This window comes from Penicillium odoratum (genome assembly GCF_028828045.1).
Source record: "Penicillium odoratum strain IBT 22623 chromosome Unknown utg000001l_segment0_segment0, whole genome shotgun sequence".
Classification (NCBI taxonomy): Eukaryota; Fungi; Ascomycota; class Eurotiomycetes; order Eurotiales; family Aspergillaceae; genus Penicillium; species Penicillium odoratum.
Window position 1 is genome coordinate 4,973,554 of NW_026643143.1, and position 15,033 is coordinate 4,988,586.

The following is a 15,033-nucleotide window of genomic DNA, read 5'->3' on the forward strand; positions in this document are numbered from 1 at the left end:
ACTCGAAGTCAAAATAGGTCGATTTTACTCTGCTTAATTCGACTATATGAGAGGATATACAGGTTACTACTTAGTTGTATATAATTCTTACATTTAAATCGACAAATCAATCCTTGGAGTGTTGTAGTTCTATAATGGAATTTGTATGTTTTCAGGAGTCGCCGCCTTCGGGCCAAGAAGTCAAATCCCCCAAGCTGGCCTCTGTTCCCCTTCCACCCTCCCATTCATTCCTTTAAACTCGGCCAATTGAGGAGCTCCAAGTTCTAATCATCCTCTCTTTGCATCTTTCCTACCTGTCACCTTTAACACATCCACCATGACGCGCGCACAGCAAACTATCTCCGTCCTTCTCCTCGTTTCCTCCGTACGTCAACCGCACCCTTGACGTTATCCGGCGCAAAGCTAAACACTGACGCATGACCTTCATAGCTCTACCTCAGTCTCTACCTTGGTCTTGTTCCCCTGAACGAGACTCTTCAGAACGAAGTCATCCCCGTGGTATGTCGCATCCTACTTTCCGATTGCGGACCAAGTCGCTAATCTCCATGTCCCTTTTAGCTCCCCTTCTGGGCGGTTATTGTCTTCGGAACTTATCTCCTCGCCCGCCTCGGTCTAGCGATCTTCACCTTTAACGACGTCCCCGAGGCACACGCCGAATTACAGAAGGAGATTGAACAGGCCAAGATCGAATTGCGCAAGGGCAATGTTGATGTCGATTAAATCAATCTCCAGGAATAATTGGGTTGGGCATCGCGCGCAGATCAGTCCGATCCCTTGGGATGGAAGCGTGGCTCTAAGGCCGCGAGGCATTATAAAATACGCAGCCCTTTAATTGCTATTTCTTGTCGCAATCAATAAACATCCGTTTGATACCCTTGGAGATACATGTCTACCATGCAGCAGCCCCCAAGGGCAGACCTGACGTGGCTCGGCTAACGTAGGTATTGAAGGAGACAACTTTTCTCTAACATTCATCAATGATATCATAAATTAACGTGCCCGGAGCGTTTGGAACATCCGGGATAGATTGCCAAGGGACCAAAAAGCCACCAGTTATATAAAGCGCCGCGCAGAAGGGTTTTCCGTTCGACGATGCAAGAAGGCCCGAGGGTCTTAGATGATGAGAGGGTTCTCTTTTGCGAGAGCGTCGTGCTCGTCGATGTCCTTAGCCTCCCAGGGATAGCAGATCCAGAGATCGCCAGTGGTGACAGCAGCGTGGTAACGACCGCCTTCCATCATATCGGCGGGCAGGACACCCTTCTTCTCCTTGTTCTTGTTCTACAGAGAAGCAGGTTAGCATTGACTCAGGGTCTTGCGCTAGATTCCAAGGACACTCACGTGCAGAACGAAGATAGAGAAGTTGGTCTTCTCGCCCTCACGACCAAGCTGCTTCTGAGCTTGCTCAACATCCTTCTCAAGCTCGCGCACAGCATACTCCAAAGTGGTACGGGTATCGTCAACCTCATCCACAATCAGAATGTTCTTGCCGATCAGGTTGGCCATCTCCAACGAGCTCAGGTCCAACCATTGTGTGCGGGTCACCTTGGTACCAGGGACCTCCTCGGGGTCACCACGGCCAAGGTCCTCGTAGAGGGACAGACCGATAGCCTGGATGGGGATGTTGGGGTCACCAGGCTTCTTGAGGAAGGATCTGTTTGGTGGGGCGGGTTAGGTATGCGCTTTTGTGTAGGAATGATCGCATAGACATACCGGAGGATACGAGCGGGAACATAGCCACCACCACCAATCGCGATCATCAGGTTAGGGTTGCACTCCTTGAGGATCTCGTCTGCTGACTGTTGGCAGAGCTTGTGCACCTATACAGTTCGATGAGTCTGACAGCCCGAGTCTCGAGTCACAAGATATGTATGATTCGTACCTGGTTGTAGGTGACATAAAATTTCTGGACCATTTTGGCGGTATTGAAAAATAGACCAACTGGAGAGCCACTGGGGGTTTGACAGGGATGTGAAGAGAAACAAGAAACAAGAAACAAATTGAAAAAAAACTTATTCAAGTCATCGGCTAAAGCCGAAATTTTCAGATCTCGGCATCTTATCTGTAGCGGGGCTTATCTCTGACACCTTGATCTATACATCCCATCTCCATCTACATCTACATCGACAACTCTATATGATTATAATCTTATGGAAAAAGTTTATTAAATCATCTCATTCATGAATCTCTTATCAATCATCCATCCCATCCACTTGGATTCCACTGGATGCAACTAAGTGTACCAAGTCGGTGCGGGGTACTCATGCAACAGCACAAACCGACCCAATTCTCGGTTCTTGTACGCCACCGGGTCATGAAGAGTATGTGTTCGAATATCTCTCCAAAATCGATCGAGTCCCACTTTCAAAGCGGTCGCCCGGGCCCCAGTAACCTCAAACACACCAGACGTGACTCGAAGTCCAACGTCCGTGGTGACTACCTTAACACTGGCAACCCATTCTGCCACCTCACCTCGTTCCTCCGCAGTCAGAGCAGACCTATTTGCTCCATGATGGGTATATAGTGCGGAGATCTGTTCGCCTGCACGATCGGCCAGTGCCTCGGTAGCACGGAGGTGCGCAAAGAAGTTACCGTATCGCTCTAAGATATAGAACTCATCCGTTGCGGACTCTTTGTTGTCTCCGCCAAAGGGCCAAGGGCGCGTGCCATTGGTTGTGTACTTGGATGCGAATTCTAAGGCCCCGATCGCAATGCCCAGGTAGAAGTTGCTGAAAACCAGTTGGATACTATGCAGCAGATTAGTGATGGGTCCTCAAGGCATTGAAATTACGTACGTTGGAAGAAGCAAAGTGGCGAACGGAATCAGCAACGTATCCTCACGAGGCTGCTTAGTGGTTTCATCCCAGCCCAGCGCGTCACTCCATGGTACACGGATATTCTCAATTTTGACTCCGCCGGATTCTGTCAGACGCAAGCCGATGTTATGCCAGTTATAAGCAAACTGTATTCCAGGCTGTCTGGTCTCGACGAGTGCAAAGATGTGTCCCTCAGTGCCCTCTAGGACACCCTCTAGAACGGTCAAGTCGGACACGACACCGCCAGTGTTGAAGTGCTTGGCTCCATTGAAAACGATGTGGTCGCCATCTGATGTGATTTTCAGATCACTATCACGGGGATTGACCGCACCGCCGACGAAGTAGTTATTCGAGATGATCAATTGGTGAGTACGCTCGATTTGTTCCGGGGTACCAACCACATTTGCGGTGGTGGACCACAAGAGATGGTAACCGAGTAGCATGCCAATGGAACTATGGTGACCCGTCATGTCAGTATAGGTTCGATTGTTCAACTGATAAAAGCTTACCCATCTGCCTTTGCGACTTGTCTGATGGCCTGGTAACCGACACTCCATGGCTGCTCTCCACCTCCGTATTTTTTAGGTCCCAGAAGCTTCAGCAAGCCAGAGTGCTTCAGGAGTGCGATCTCAGCACGCGGTGACTTATTCTCTTGGTCTCTCTGAGCTGCGTCCTGAGCTAGAACTTCAGCTACCTCGCCTGCTCTAGCGAGCCAGGCTTCAGCAGTGTCAGGAAGCGTAGCCCATTTTGCTTCATAAGAAGCGTAGATTGCAGGGTCGGTGGCTGGAATGGTAACTGTCATCTTGGAAATAACACTGTGATTAAAACAAATTTGGGTTTAACGGAGAAAAAGCAGCATTATATCTAGCTACAGATACTATGGCATGCTGTTCGTAGATAATGAATGATGCGATACACGCCATTCAGATCCCCAAGAACGCGATCAAGACTCGGCCGACAAAGACAAAGATACTGTACGGAGTACATGCAGTTCGTTTCGTCAAATCGAGGGGGGATGTCGTTATATACCCCACTATGGACAGAGTAGTGGATCAGCGACTGAATTATTCACGAATTACGAATTACAGATGAGATATCGAATTAGATACGGCATATCATGTTTGAACTTAAATATCACCTAACCGTATCTGCACCTCTCAACACCGCCGATCGATCGAATCACGCGATTTACTCCTTCTTCCCCTTCTTCCCAAAATACCGTGAAGTATCACCCAGCGGTAGATCCAAAATAGAATCCTGCAGCAACAAATGAAATACAATATACCATCCAATCAACCCCGCAAGAAAACAGAATACCCCGCCAGTCTTTTGTAACGCCACAGAAGCCGAGGCATGTCCATCAGCTTTAGCAAAGTAGCTTACAGCCACAAACAAGAAACCAAGATCAACGAAGAGAAAGACAAAAACATACGCAATATTGCTTGCGAGAGAAGCAATAAGGAAAGTAAAGACAAATACCGTCCATAATATCATGAAGAACCCAACGGCATTATTATACTGCGCTGTACTGGAACCGCCATATGCCTCCGCAACCCCAAACGCAGGAGTCAAAAGAGCCCCATACCCAGCGTAAAAAAGACCTACCATCGATTAGATCTCTGTCACTTCGTGCTTAAAGCTCTGAAACATACCGAACGCGCTGAAAACCGTATACGCAAAGCCGTTCCCAATAGATAGTTCCCATTGGGCGGTTATCAATAACCCAAACGTAGCTATGAAGAAGAAGTTCGCCACGAAAACATTGTTGGTTGTTACTCCGCGCCATTCCATTAGACTCAACGAGAGTGTGGTGAGTGTTGTGCCGAATGCTCCCAGGGCCAATGCAGACTACACTTGTTAGCTAGCTTCTCCTCTCCAAGATCTCATTTCAACTTACTCCTGCGCCGAGGGACTTTGGGAGGCCGGAGTTTAGGGCAATTGGTCTCTCTTGTTGTTCGATATCTACCGAATCGGTTCCTTTATGGGTGCCGATAGGGCCATCTTGGGTGGTAGAGGACATTGTCAATTGAATACCAAATAGATTTATTCTGTTAAGGGCATCAGGATTTATCTGAATTATAAAGATATTGATTTTTCCGTACGAGGATTGATCGCATCATAAAAGGAATATATGGCATCAAGTCAGGAGCTACGGGATGTGACACGACTCAACTGGCTTGAAGATCGACAGTGTAGGAATTCATTTAAATACTGAAGTACTTCGTTTTCAATTCATTCCCGTGAAAGCTTGTGGAAGTGAGGATGTGTGGGGTACGCTAATGGCACAACGACCTTCTAATGATGTGATCGTCTCGATCCATGAAATCGATGGTCCACTTAACTCTAGCCTATTATGACTTCAGCCTTACTACTCGGCCGAGAAATCGACCGATTATACCTGGATCGCGTTTGTTTTGGTCTGTATGGCTTGATTACTACGTAGCATGGCTACAAGTTGCCGTCCTCGCACGAATATGAGCCAAAAAAAAAAAGTTTATTTCGCAGGGTATATAGTATGTACAGAATTCAAAGTAGAGCTCTAATTCCTGCTTTTGAGATCACGATATGTAGCGACACACTTTCTCCTGAGCATATGCTCGGTAACGGTCTAGAAGATCGGTCGAATCTAGACCCGCAGCCCCTGAGCTGGCCGAGTAATGTGATGCCAGGCCTTTCCCGTCAATGTTGACATGTGGGCGAGTACCGTTTGCCCCAATCCACGGGTTACGAAGTTCGTTATCTGTGGGGTCGAACTCAAAAAGCTCACGGAGAGTTCGTGCATCTCTTCCCCAGAAGCATCCAAAATTTTGGCTAATCGGCTCAGTGGGCTCGACCCACATGGGAAATTTGTACCGCTCCAGAGTATTCAGTTCAAGATGATGAAGAAACGAGTAATGTTGCTGGGCAGCAACAGTCCAGTCTTTCATGGTCGGTCCAATGTCTGTGTATACCGATGCCGCGATAGGATCTCGATCAGAGCCTGGTTCAGTTGGTAGTAACCACCGATGGCCTTCAAATGGGGGTTTAAATCCCTTCTGAACCCGGAAACTTGCCGGTCCTTGCCATTCGGGTAGGCTTGAGGCGCGCCAGGCTTGACTAAGATGAGACTGCTCGATATGGTGCAGCTCTGGTAGGTACGGAAGAGCTACACCAGGATGGCTATGTAGCGATGCAAGAGCGGCCTCGTTCACAACATTAGCGGAAACCATCAGTGCTTCGGGGTTGTCCAGCTTGGTTTTCACGATTGTAGGAATGGTGTGGTCTTCGAGAAAGACGACGTCCCCATCAATGCGGATGTACATGACATTGTCCCGAGTAATCTTCCAGTCCATGTCCTGACCAGGCGGGGCCATAGCATACTCGGGAGTTTCAATCACTGTGGATTTCAGCCATTCCAGACTAATCGCATCGTGCGTCTGAGGAACAAAAACGACCTGATCAAGGAAGCCGTGATTCTGAACGAGATTTTTCTGCAGAAATGTAAGCCTGTCGTTATATTCAAATAAGGAGCTGAGAAAACCCTACCCTTAAATAGCAATCGAGAATCTCGGTACGCTCGTGGTACCTGAAAGGCACTAAGGCAACAATTTTGAAACCATGTGGCTTGGGGAAATATCCCGATCCTCGCGAAAAGGCAAAGAATGGGGAAACTTCCTTATTGAACAACAGAGCCGAGGGATCAATTGGCAAATATGATGGGCTAAAATAACCAATCACAGTCAAAATAATGCACAAGTAGCCCAGTACACACCAGCTTATCACTATCGCCCAATCACGCCAAGTCGTCGACTCCTGGTCACTTTTGGATTCAACATCCTCATGGGTGTTCTCAGGACGACCCATGGTGAATCAAAGCAGTAGTTATCAAAAGTTTTCAGGGCGGAACCTCCGTTGCGAGCGAACGGGGGCGCCATTGTCATTTTAAGGGCGATTGCCGGTTCTGTTTGCTGCGACACGGTCTGGTCTGTTTTCAGGATATAGCATAGGAGCTTCGACAAAAAAATCATCGTCAAACGAACCCATTGGATGGACTCATATCCGGAATAGGCTGAAGTAAAACGGAAAACGGACAAAGAACCAAGGGTGAGGAATGTACTATAGGAATGTGGGGCATATCCACTGGGCCAATGTTGGTAGGCGGTGTTAATAGGCAAAGTATAACTATGCTAGTAGCCTCAGGCACTAATGCTTACTAATGCTGAAATGATTCCATTCACAGCTATAGTCCACGCTCAATTTGTATGATTGGGGCGTTAGGTGGTGTCAGCGTTAGGTGGTGTCAAAAGAGCCTAAGTACTCTCTAGACAAAATTTTTCATATTTGACACTATCCAGGTATACTACATTCATCGTCGAATTCGTACTGACTGAATACCTCCGCCGGTGACTGTTTTATAAGCGTTGCCAACTTGAATCTTTCCAGTAGTCCCATGTGGTGCATCGATCGTCACCTTCAAAGATGTCTGCTCAAGCTCCCATGCAACCGACAAGACCCCTCCCTCCGTGACAACTCGAGCACTCGCCTGTTTCAAGCCCATCTGCAGCCCTGTTTCTGGGGATAAGATCCAATTCTTATATCCAAACCCTTGAGGTCCACTGACTGGACGCATTCCAGCGGCAAACTCGGTGAGAATGTATGTTGCTGCTCCTCCCCATGGGTGGCTTAGACTGGTGAACAGAGACAGGCCGGGAGAGCCGTCCACATCAAGATACTCCCAGCTTGCACCACTGAATGTTGTGCTGTTTCCAATACCGGCTTCCACGCTCTCTGATAACATCGCTCCCCACATGGACCGGAGAAGATCTTTGGCGGCTGTGGTAGCGTTCCCAATGAATAGGGCGGGTAATAAGAAGCCATTTGTATTTGGCGAAATTGTCACACCGGACTCTGTTCCGTTTACCGTGGTATCATCTTTGTAGCCAGGGCCAAGTTTCAAATTTTCAAGTGTCTTCAAAGACACAATCCGTGAGGCTCGGGTTGAGCTTGCAACTCCGGAAGTGATGCACAGCCCAATTCCAGCTACGCTGAAGTTACTCTTGTCTGATCGACTGAGAGAGTAAACTCCAAGCTCATCGTTCCAGAGGTGGGTGTTCACAGAGTCGGTTAGCTTTTTAGCAGAGTCTTGGTATGTCCTGGCAGCTGTCGTATTCCCCAGTGCACTGGCAATCTCTGCAGCCCCTTTAAGAGCTTCAACTGCAAGGCAACTGGCTGCAGAGCCACCTGTAGCTGGACCCAGGAATGCGCTTTCAAGGTCGACTAATCCATCTGTAGCATTGATCGTGCTCAAAAGCCATGTCAGTTGTTTCTGCCACTGCGGCCATGTTTGAGCGGCGTATTGCAAGTCGTTTGTTTGTTTAATCAGATTGTAGAAGCTTAGGAAGCCAAGGATCTGGTAGTCTTCCAGGCCGGGATATGCGTCATCTGTACTGAAAGCATCAATGCTGGTCGATGGATTGTATCCCATATTCGGTGAGATATTCAGCTGGCCATTGGAGGTTTGCGTCTCTAGCAAGAAAGATAAAGTTCCGCGTGACCAATCAAATCGATCAGTGCTGGCACCGATGATGCGTGAAGTATGGTAGAAGTCACCCATCCAGACCAGACGGTCCCGTTTGGCTCCATCTAAGCACACGGTCCCTAGGTTATTTTGCGTTCCATAACGTGCCAGAGCACTCTGTTCACGAAGACTATCCACATATAATAGGGATCCATTCGCGCTGTCATAAACCTTGGCATCGCGAACCCATGCCGCATGATCCTGATAAGCCCCGAATCCAAAGGACCCGCTAAGTGAGATTTCAGAGCCACCGGTATAGTAATCCGATAGTGAGATATTGACAACAGAGATACCGTTGAGCAGCACAGCGAGTTGATTGCCATCAGATAGAACTGTAGTGATAGTGTACCAATCTTTTTCGTGCACGTCAAATGGAATGGTAAAAGTATCGAGCAAGTATGCGTCCAACGTCGTTTGGTTCACGAAACCATACCCATCTGCTAGCAGAATACTATTCGGAGGAGTCAAGCTTCTGTTGGTGTTGGCAAATGTTGAGGCCTCGGGAAGTTCTCCGACGAGTAAAAGTTGAAGACCAGTGCCATAACCCAGAGGTTGAGCCTGTGCATTAAGAATTTTTATTTGTGCTCAGTGATTCACATGTGAGAAATGACAGCCGTAACTTACCACCGACCACCAGACTCCACCTCTTTCAATAGATGCCTCAAATTCCAAGGTGTAATTTTCGAGTACATAAGTTTCAAAATTTGGCGAAGCCCTCGTGCTGTGAACAAAGGCTCCTTTGACGGGATCAATTTGCCAGACAGCTTTCTGTGTGCCTTTCTCAAGACATGCCATAGTTGCTGCTTTCTGTCCCAACTTCCAGATCGCGTTGAAAACTGGATCATTACATGAGAACTGGGCAGGGAGTTTGTCCGGGTCTGTAACAGAGACTGTTGACTCAAAGCCCACTTGGGAGATCGTGATCTTACTCCCGGCAATCAATCGAATTGATTGCCATCTTTGTCCGCCTTGGATCAACGACGATGTCACACTTCCCGCTTTCGTGATGTTGAAGGTTTCGACTCGAACAGCATTTGAGAGGCCAGTAGAGAATGTGTAAGGACCATCTGCCCAAACATGCTGAAGGCCCGCGTAGGGTTCGCTGTATTTGACTTCAATCTGTGCCGTGGCTTCTACTGACTCGATTTCGAAAAATGGGTACCCGGCAACCTCCGATCCATAGTCTAAGGTGGCGACAGGAGACTCTGATGTCAAAGAGAACTTGGATGGTCTCAATTTTGGCCACTGGAGGTCTTGGCCAGCGGTGAGTGCCTTGGGGGAGAACGTTTGAAAATCATTGGAGCTGCTGAAGTTGTTAAAAGTTGAGTCTAGGAAGCGGCATCACAAAGTCTTACATTCTAGAGTTGATATCGACCGCATATGTTGGATAGCAAAATATTTGTGACCAGAGAATTACTGCGAAAATGGAAGCCCGTATAGTCATAGTTGATGATAGAGGTCACAATTTGTTGGAGTCAAGATTTCCGGCAGACGGGCCATTTCTAAGCTTGACCTCGGTGTTAATAATCCCTGCTTCTCGGTGAAATGATAGCCGATTTACAATGGATAAAGTCAAGGTCCATGCCCACCTCCACCTCCACTTCAGCCGATGTGGAGAAACCGGAGCTTCTCCACACGGGGTAAGTTATGGGGTAGTCAATGCCAAGACGATTAGTGAAATTAAATCAATTTTTACGCTACATTTCTCGTATCTCCCTGACTTAGCAAAGCAAGGTCAAGATTACACAGCTATCAGACAGCTAGTTGCAAGTTGAGACCGGGGCCCGCGTAGTAAATCCAAACATTTACCAGCCCCACGGACTTTTGATGGCGGTTTTCACACTTCTATATACTCTTTAGCAGCTGGCATATCCCTAGGATCCTCCGTATGGGTCATTTTTTATATTCTGGCTTGTTATTGCCTCAAATGAACCGAGGTAGATGTGGCTACAGGATATTGTAGCGAGAACAGAATTTCAGTCGATGGAGATGATGGGAATGTGGCCAAAGTAATGATTTGAGTGGGGAAATCTGATTGGCGCACTTACTATCGGGTATTTCCAAGTAGTCGAATTTTTCTCCCTCGGGGTGCTGTTGTGGTCTTGCCATATCTCTAGGCCATAGCTCCATGGGATGAATGTTGATAAATGAAAGGTTGAATTTACTAAGGAATTGAAGAAGATGTAAATATAGAATTTATTATGGTGAAATAACGTCATCAAACGGGGCTGTGGTCTAGGGGTATGGCGTCCCTTTCGCATCAATGATCGATATTAGGGAAGGTCCGGGGTTCAATTCCCCGCCGCTCCACTTTCTTTTTTCTTTTTTTTCTTTTTTTCTTTTTTGTCCTTATGAAAAGAACACAACACTTATTGTTTTTTAAGCCCTTTGAATTTCGGGATTCGGATAGAACTTATAATGATTTCTATTAACAAGAAGTCTGACCGCTGAAATAATAATCTCCTGCCCCGGTGCACAATGGTAGCGCTAAATCAAAATTCAGTAACATTCGAAGCACATAATCATGGGTGCATACGCATATATATATCGACAACATTTCACACCCTTTGCCTATGTATTCTGTCTCCACTTGCTTGAGTAGTATATAACATTCCATGTGGATATATTCCATGTATATACTCGTCTATATGCACCGCCTGAGGTCCTATATATCTTATTTCCCACCGTACTAGTTCAATAATTGAAGGGCTCCCTAGAAGGACTTTGAATGATAAGTAGTGAACTGAAGAAAATAAAAGGGAAGTTGAAGGAAATACCCACCTATATGATGGATAAAATATTTAGCTATAATAATCTTGAAATACCCAATGCTTACATGCATCGTAATGTTCATTACACGAAATGCCAGATTCCTGATCCTTTGATGACGTCGCAACACGTGCCGGTTATCGGGGTTATCGCTCTCCGCAGCTCATCTTCCTTCTCCCATGCAAACCACCATAGACCATGAGGACGGTCCTCCTCGGTCGTTTTTGTCTAAGACGCGGGATCCCGCGCATCCCGCGACATCGTTTTACATCATGGCAACCTTTCAAGCACACCCTACGACGGGGTCCGGTGCTCGGCGGAGTCGTCATGGCCGCTTTGACACCCGGCGCATTCCTCATGTTGGCCGAGGCAGATCACCCTGAAAAGACAGGTGAGATGCAGATGCTTGAAGCCTCGCGCGAGGAGATCCGAAAAAGTGTCTCCGAGGACGCTCAGGGCTTATCGCGGCTCTGGCAATCTCTCTCGGTTACATTCTACTACTATGTTTACGACCCAATCGCTACTGGGCTACGGTTCATTCACCTGTTCATCATCTTCATGCCAGTCGTGGTAACAGTGCCTGCAATCTGGCTCGGTAGGACCATTGAAACCAAGAATGGGGCTAAATCAGGCACACTGTGGTGGTATCGGTTCTTGGTGAACGCAATGGAACGCGCCGGACCGGCTTTTATCAAGGTTTGTTGATTCTGCATTTCACCTGAGCATGGTTTGCTGACCGTTTAATCTCTGATAGCTTGGTCAATGGGCCGCTTCACGAACCGATATATTCCCCCCTGAAATGTGCACCGTCATGTCCTCACTTCATTCCAATGCTCCGGCCCATTCTCTACGCGATACCAAGCGGACCATCCAAAAGGCATTCAATGGCCTTCCGTTTGAAGAGATTTTTGAGGAATTTGAAGAGGAACCCTTGGGCGTTGGTGCTATTGCGCAGGTTTACAAAGCGAAGCTTAAACCAAGCCTAGCCACCACGAGCCAGGAACTGCTCCAGGAGCCAACCACCCTAGGAGAGAAGATGCGCAAGAACGTTGACGTGCTTATGAAGGACTCACCACAGCGGGTACCATCATCATATGTGGCGATCAAAGTATTGCATCCTCGCGTCGAGAAGATGATTCATCGTGACCTGCGGATCATGTGGTTCTTCGCTTCTTTGATAAATGCCATCCCAACGATGAATTGGCTGTCCTTCCCGGATGAGGTCCAGCAATTTGGGGAGATGATGAAACTTCAATTGGACATGCGCATTGAAGGCACAAATCTTGTTAGGTTTCGGGAGAAATTCAAGTCCCGGAGCACCGCTTGGTTCCCATATCCATACCTCGACTACACAACCCGCGAGGTACTGGTCGAGGAATTCGCACAGGGTATCCCGCTAGCCACGTTCCTGGACATCGGAGGAGGTGTTTACCAGCATGAGATTGCCAATGAGGGCCTTGATGCATTTTTGCATATGCTTCTGATCGACAACTTTGTCCATGCAGATCTACACCCGGGAAACATTATGGTTCGCTTTTACCAGCCTAGCGAGCTTGACTTATCCCTTCGCAAGCATTCGCGCGCTACCGATGCTCCAACACGAGCGGAAGTAGATGTGACCGAGTCTGTGCTTGCACGACTACGTCCCCATATTGGAAATCAACAACAATGGGATTCTGCCCTGGCTCAGCTTAACAAGGAGGGATATCGCCCGCAGCTGATTTTCATTGATACGGGTCTGGTCACCGAGTTGAATGAGACTAACCGGCGGAATTTCCTGGATCTTTTCCGAGCTATTGCGGAGTTTGATGGTTATAAAGCAGGTCATCTTATGGTTGAGCGATGTCGTACACCTGAACAGGTCATTGATCCGGAGATTTTCGCTTTGAAAATGCAACACCTTGTGCTGAGCATCAAAACACGCACGTTTGCCCTTGGGAATATCAAGATTGGAGATGTGCTGAGCGAGGTACTAACGATGGTCCGCGGTCATCACGTCCGATTCGAAGGCGACTTTGTGAATGTGGTGATATCTTGCCTCTTGCTCGAAGGCATTGGGAGAAGCTTGAATCCCGATCTAGACTTATTTAAGAGGTACGTTGAAATTTCGGTTTCTATTTGCGTGTACAGCAACACTGACCATTTCTAGTGCCCTTCCTATCCTCCGACAGCTTGGCTCTGGCGCCACCTTCTTGCAGACAGTTCGTTCAGGCGATACCTCGATGCTTCGTGTTTGGGTTGGTTTAGAGGCTCGTGGATTGCTGCAGGCCAGCATCGAGAGTGTCGAGCGTTGCGTCAAGTATGACCAATTGTCGCCGAACATCTAGAACATCTCCTTAATGTACCATATAAAGTGCCTCGGCCTCATGATAATGAAAACATATGCTCAATGTACATTTGAACTTAATAAAGCTATAACAAATCAACCAACCGCGTCGATAAGTCAGAAACCATCACTATTTTGCAATTATCGTCTGCTGGTGTGTAGAAAACTGGGATGATGAGACAGGTAGAAAATGACACAGGGAAAGAAAACACCAGAGATCATGAATATGGGTCTCATAAAAGAAAACCAGGAAAAACGCCCATGCCATGTCTATAATTATACAATGTGGAGTGGAGAAAGCATCAAACTGTCTGAAGATCCTCATGACTAGTTCTGCTCGCGAGCAGCAGCACCACTGGCTCTCCACCAGGTGTCTCCTCCCCATCGCATCAGTCGCTCAACTGCAGCTGTGGGCGAATCCAACGCAGGTCGGATATCGAGGAAGAAGACCGGCTCTCCAGTCGGCTCAGGAGGACCGGAATAGTAATCAATCACGTAACGAACTTCCTTTGTGCCCCAAGGTGTTTGACGCTGAACATACCAGTCGTGTCGGTCAAAGGGTGGCTTGGTTCTATAGTGATCAGCGTTAGCAAATACTCGAGAAGGTTAATATACGAATATGTAGGACCGTCACATACTCAAACTTGGAAGGGTAAACCCATCCCAGAGCCTGCATGAACTGGGCCTTGGGAGTAAGCTCCTTTGGACGACCTTGGAATCGGATCAGACGAGGCTCAGTCGCCTGATCAATATCCCCAGTCATCTCAGCCTTAGTCAACTCCCAGCTAAGGTTCTCCTCGCCTCGACGACATTTGGCCCAGCCTTCCTTGAGACCCTTGGCGAAAGTGCGCTCCCATCCCACGATCTCATTCCAGGCACCTTCGTTTAGGAAGTTGTGGACAGCAACCATGGATTCCACAGCATCCTGGGGTGTATCGGTGTGACCTTTGCGTAGCATCGCATTGTACATCTGCTGAGGAGATGGGTACTCCCAGTTTTGGTCACTGTCGCCTCGTGGGATGGAAGAGACTTCACGGTCAACGGGAAGATCAACAGTCTGATTCGCGGCGCGCTCCTGCGAGATGGAGGCGAACATGTAGTTCATCGGGTTCAGTTTCGACAGGGTGGAGGATTTGGCTGGAGCGGCTGGCTCTGGCGCGGATTGCGCAGGGGATTTCGGGGCGACATAGAAAGGAGAGTCGGTGGATTTCATGGGACAACTACCCTCAGGAGAGGATGGCGCCTGACGCGATTCATGCATCGGGCACGCAGGCTAGATTGATCAGGGTCAGTCGGGGAGTCCATGTTGATACGGGATGAAGAACGCACTGGAGGAGAAGCATTGGTGGAGGTGGGATGAGGTGCCATAGGCACTTGTGGCTGTGAATCTGCCCAGAACCAACCCATATTTGATACAAGTAGAGTATAAGAGGAATGAAGAGTAAAGTCTTGAAGAAGCGGAAAAATCCAAAAATTGCCTCAGCGATAAAAGATCGGGAAAACCGCGATAAGATGACATAATCCAAGAAATCTCCGCAACGGGCCGAAGTATAGAAATCCACGCGATC

General features: G+C 47.9%; 8 protein-coding genes across 8 annotated transcripts; 2 read left to right on the forward strand and 6 right to left on the reverse strand.

Moving 5' to 3' along the window:
- Window positions 1-316: 316 nt before the first annotated feature.
- On the forward strand, window positions 317-720 carry N7520_001787 (dolichol-phosphate mannosyltransferase subunit 3; the record flags this gene model as incomplete). Its single annotated transcript, XM_057135722.1, has 3 exons — window positions 317-364; window positions 430-498; window positions 559-720. 3 exons carry the CDS (start codon window positions 317-319, stop codon window positions 718-720), a joined length of 279 nt encoding a protein of 92 aa, XP_057001658.1.
- Window positions 721-1,113: 393 nt separating this feature from the next.
- N7520_001788 (xanthine phosphoribosyltransferase) lies at window positions 1,114-1,912 on the reverse strand (the record flags this gene model as incomplete). Its single annotated transcript, XM_057135723.1, has 4 exons — window positions 1,114-1,278; window positions 1,339-1,651; window positions 1,711-1,817; window positions 1,880-1,912. The coding sequence occupies 4 exons, from the start codon at window positions 1,910-1,912 to the stop codon at window positions 1,114-1,116; spliced, it is 618 nt and encodes a 205-aa protein (XP_057001659.1).
- A 318-nt stretch (window positions 1,913-2,230) lies between these two features.
- Window positions 2,231-3,615, reverse strand: N7520_001789 (thermophilic desulfurizing enzyme family protein; the record flags this gene model as incomplete). Its single annotated transcript, XM_057135724.1, has 3 exons — window positions 2,231-2,744; window positions 2,793-3,266; window positions 3,323-3,615. The coding sequence occupies 3 exons, from the start codon at window positions 3,613-3,615 to the stop codon at window positions 2,231-2,233; spliced, it is 1,281 nt and encodes a 426-aa protein (XP_057001660.1).
- A 386-nt stretch (window positions 3,616-4,001) lies between these two features.
- N7520_001790 (uncharacterized protein) lies at window positions 4,002-4,833 on the reverse strand (the record flags this gene model as incomplete). Its single annotated transcript, XM_057135725.1, has 3 exons — window positions 4,002-4,414; window positions 4,466-4,661; window positions 4,711-4,833. 3 exons carry the CDS (start codon window positions 4,831-4,833, stop codon window positions 4,002-4,004), a joined length of 732 nt encoding a protein of 243 aa, XP_057001661.1.
- Window positions 4,834-5,371: 538 nt separating this feature from the next.
- N7520_001791 (uncharacterized protein) lies at window positions 5,372-6,656 on the reverse strand (the record flags this gene model as incomplete). Its single annotated transcript, XM_057135726.1, has 2 exons — window positions 5,372-6,283; window positions 6,339-6,656. 2 exons carry the CDS (start codon window positions 6,654-6,656, stop codon window positions 5,372-5,374), a joined length of 1,230 nt encoding a protein of 409 aa, XP_057001662.1.
- Window positions 6,657-7,158: 502 nt separating this feature from the next.
- Window positions 7,159-9,814, reverse strand: N7520_001792 (putative alpha-L-rhamnosidase C; the record flags this gene model as incomplete). Its single annotated transcript, XM_057135727.1, has 3 exons — window positions 7,159-8,928; window positions 8,995-9,676; window positions 9,726-9,814. The coding sequence occupies 3 exons, from the start codon at window positions 9,812-9,814 to the stop codon at window positions 7,159-7,161; spliced, it is 2,541 nt and encodes an 846-aa protein (XP_057001663.1).
- A 1,523-nt stretch (window positions 9,815-11,337) lies between these two features.
- On the forward strand, window positions 11,338-13,466 carry N7520_001793 (ABC1 kinase family protein; the record flags this gene model as incomplete). Its single annotated transcript, XM_057135728.1, has 3 exons — window positions 11,338-11,835; window positions 11,894-13,233; window positions 13,289-13,466. The coding sequence occupies 3 exons, from the start codon at window positions 11,338-11,340 to the stop codon at window positions 13,464-13,466; spliced, it is 2,016 nt and encodes a 671-aa protein (XP_057001664.1).
- A 326-nt stretch (window positions 13,467-13,792) lies between these two features.
- N7520_001794 (holocytochrome c synthase CYC3) lies at window positions 13,793-14,872 on the reverse strand (the record flags this gene model as incomplete). Its single annotated transcript, XM_057135729.1, has 3 exons — window positions 13,793-14,036; window positions 14,104-14,738; window positions 14,795-14,872. The coding sequence occupies 3 exons, from the start codon at window positions 14,870-14,872 to the stop codon at window positions 13,793-13,795; spliced, it is 957 nt and encodes a 318-aa protein (XP_057001665.1).
- Window positions 14,873-15,033: the final 161 nt, after the last annotated feature.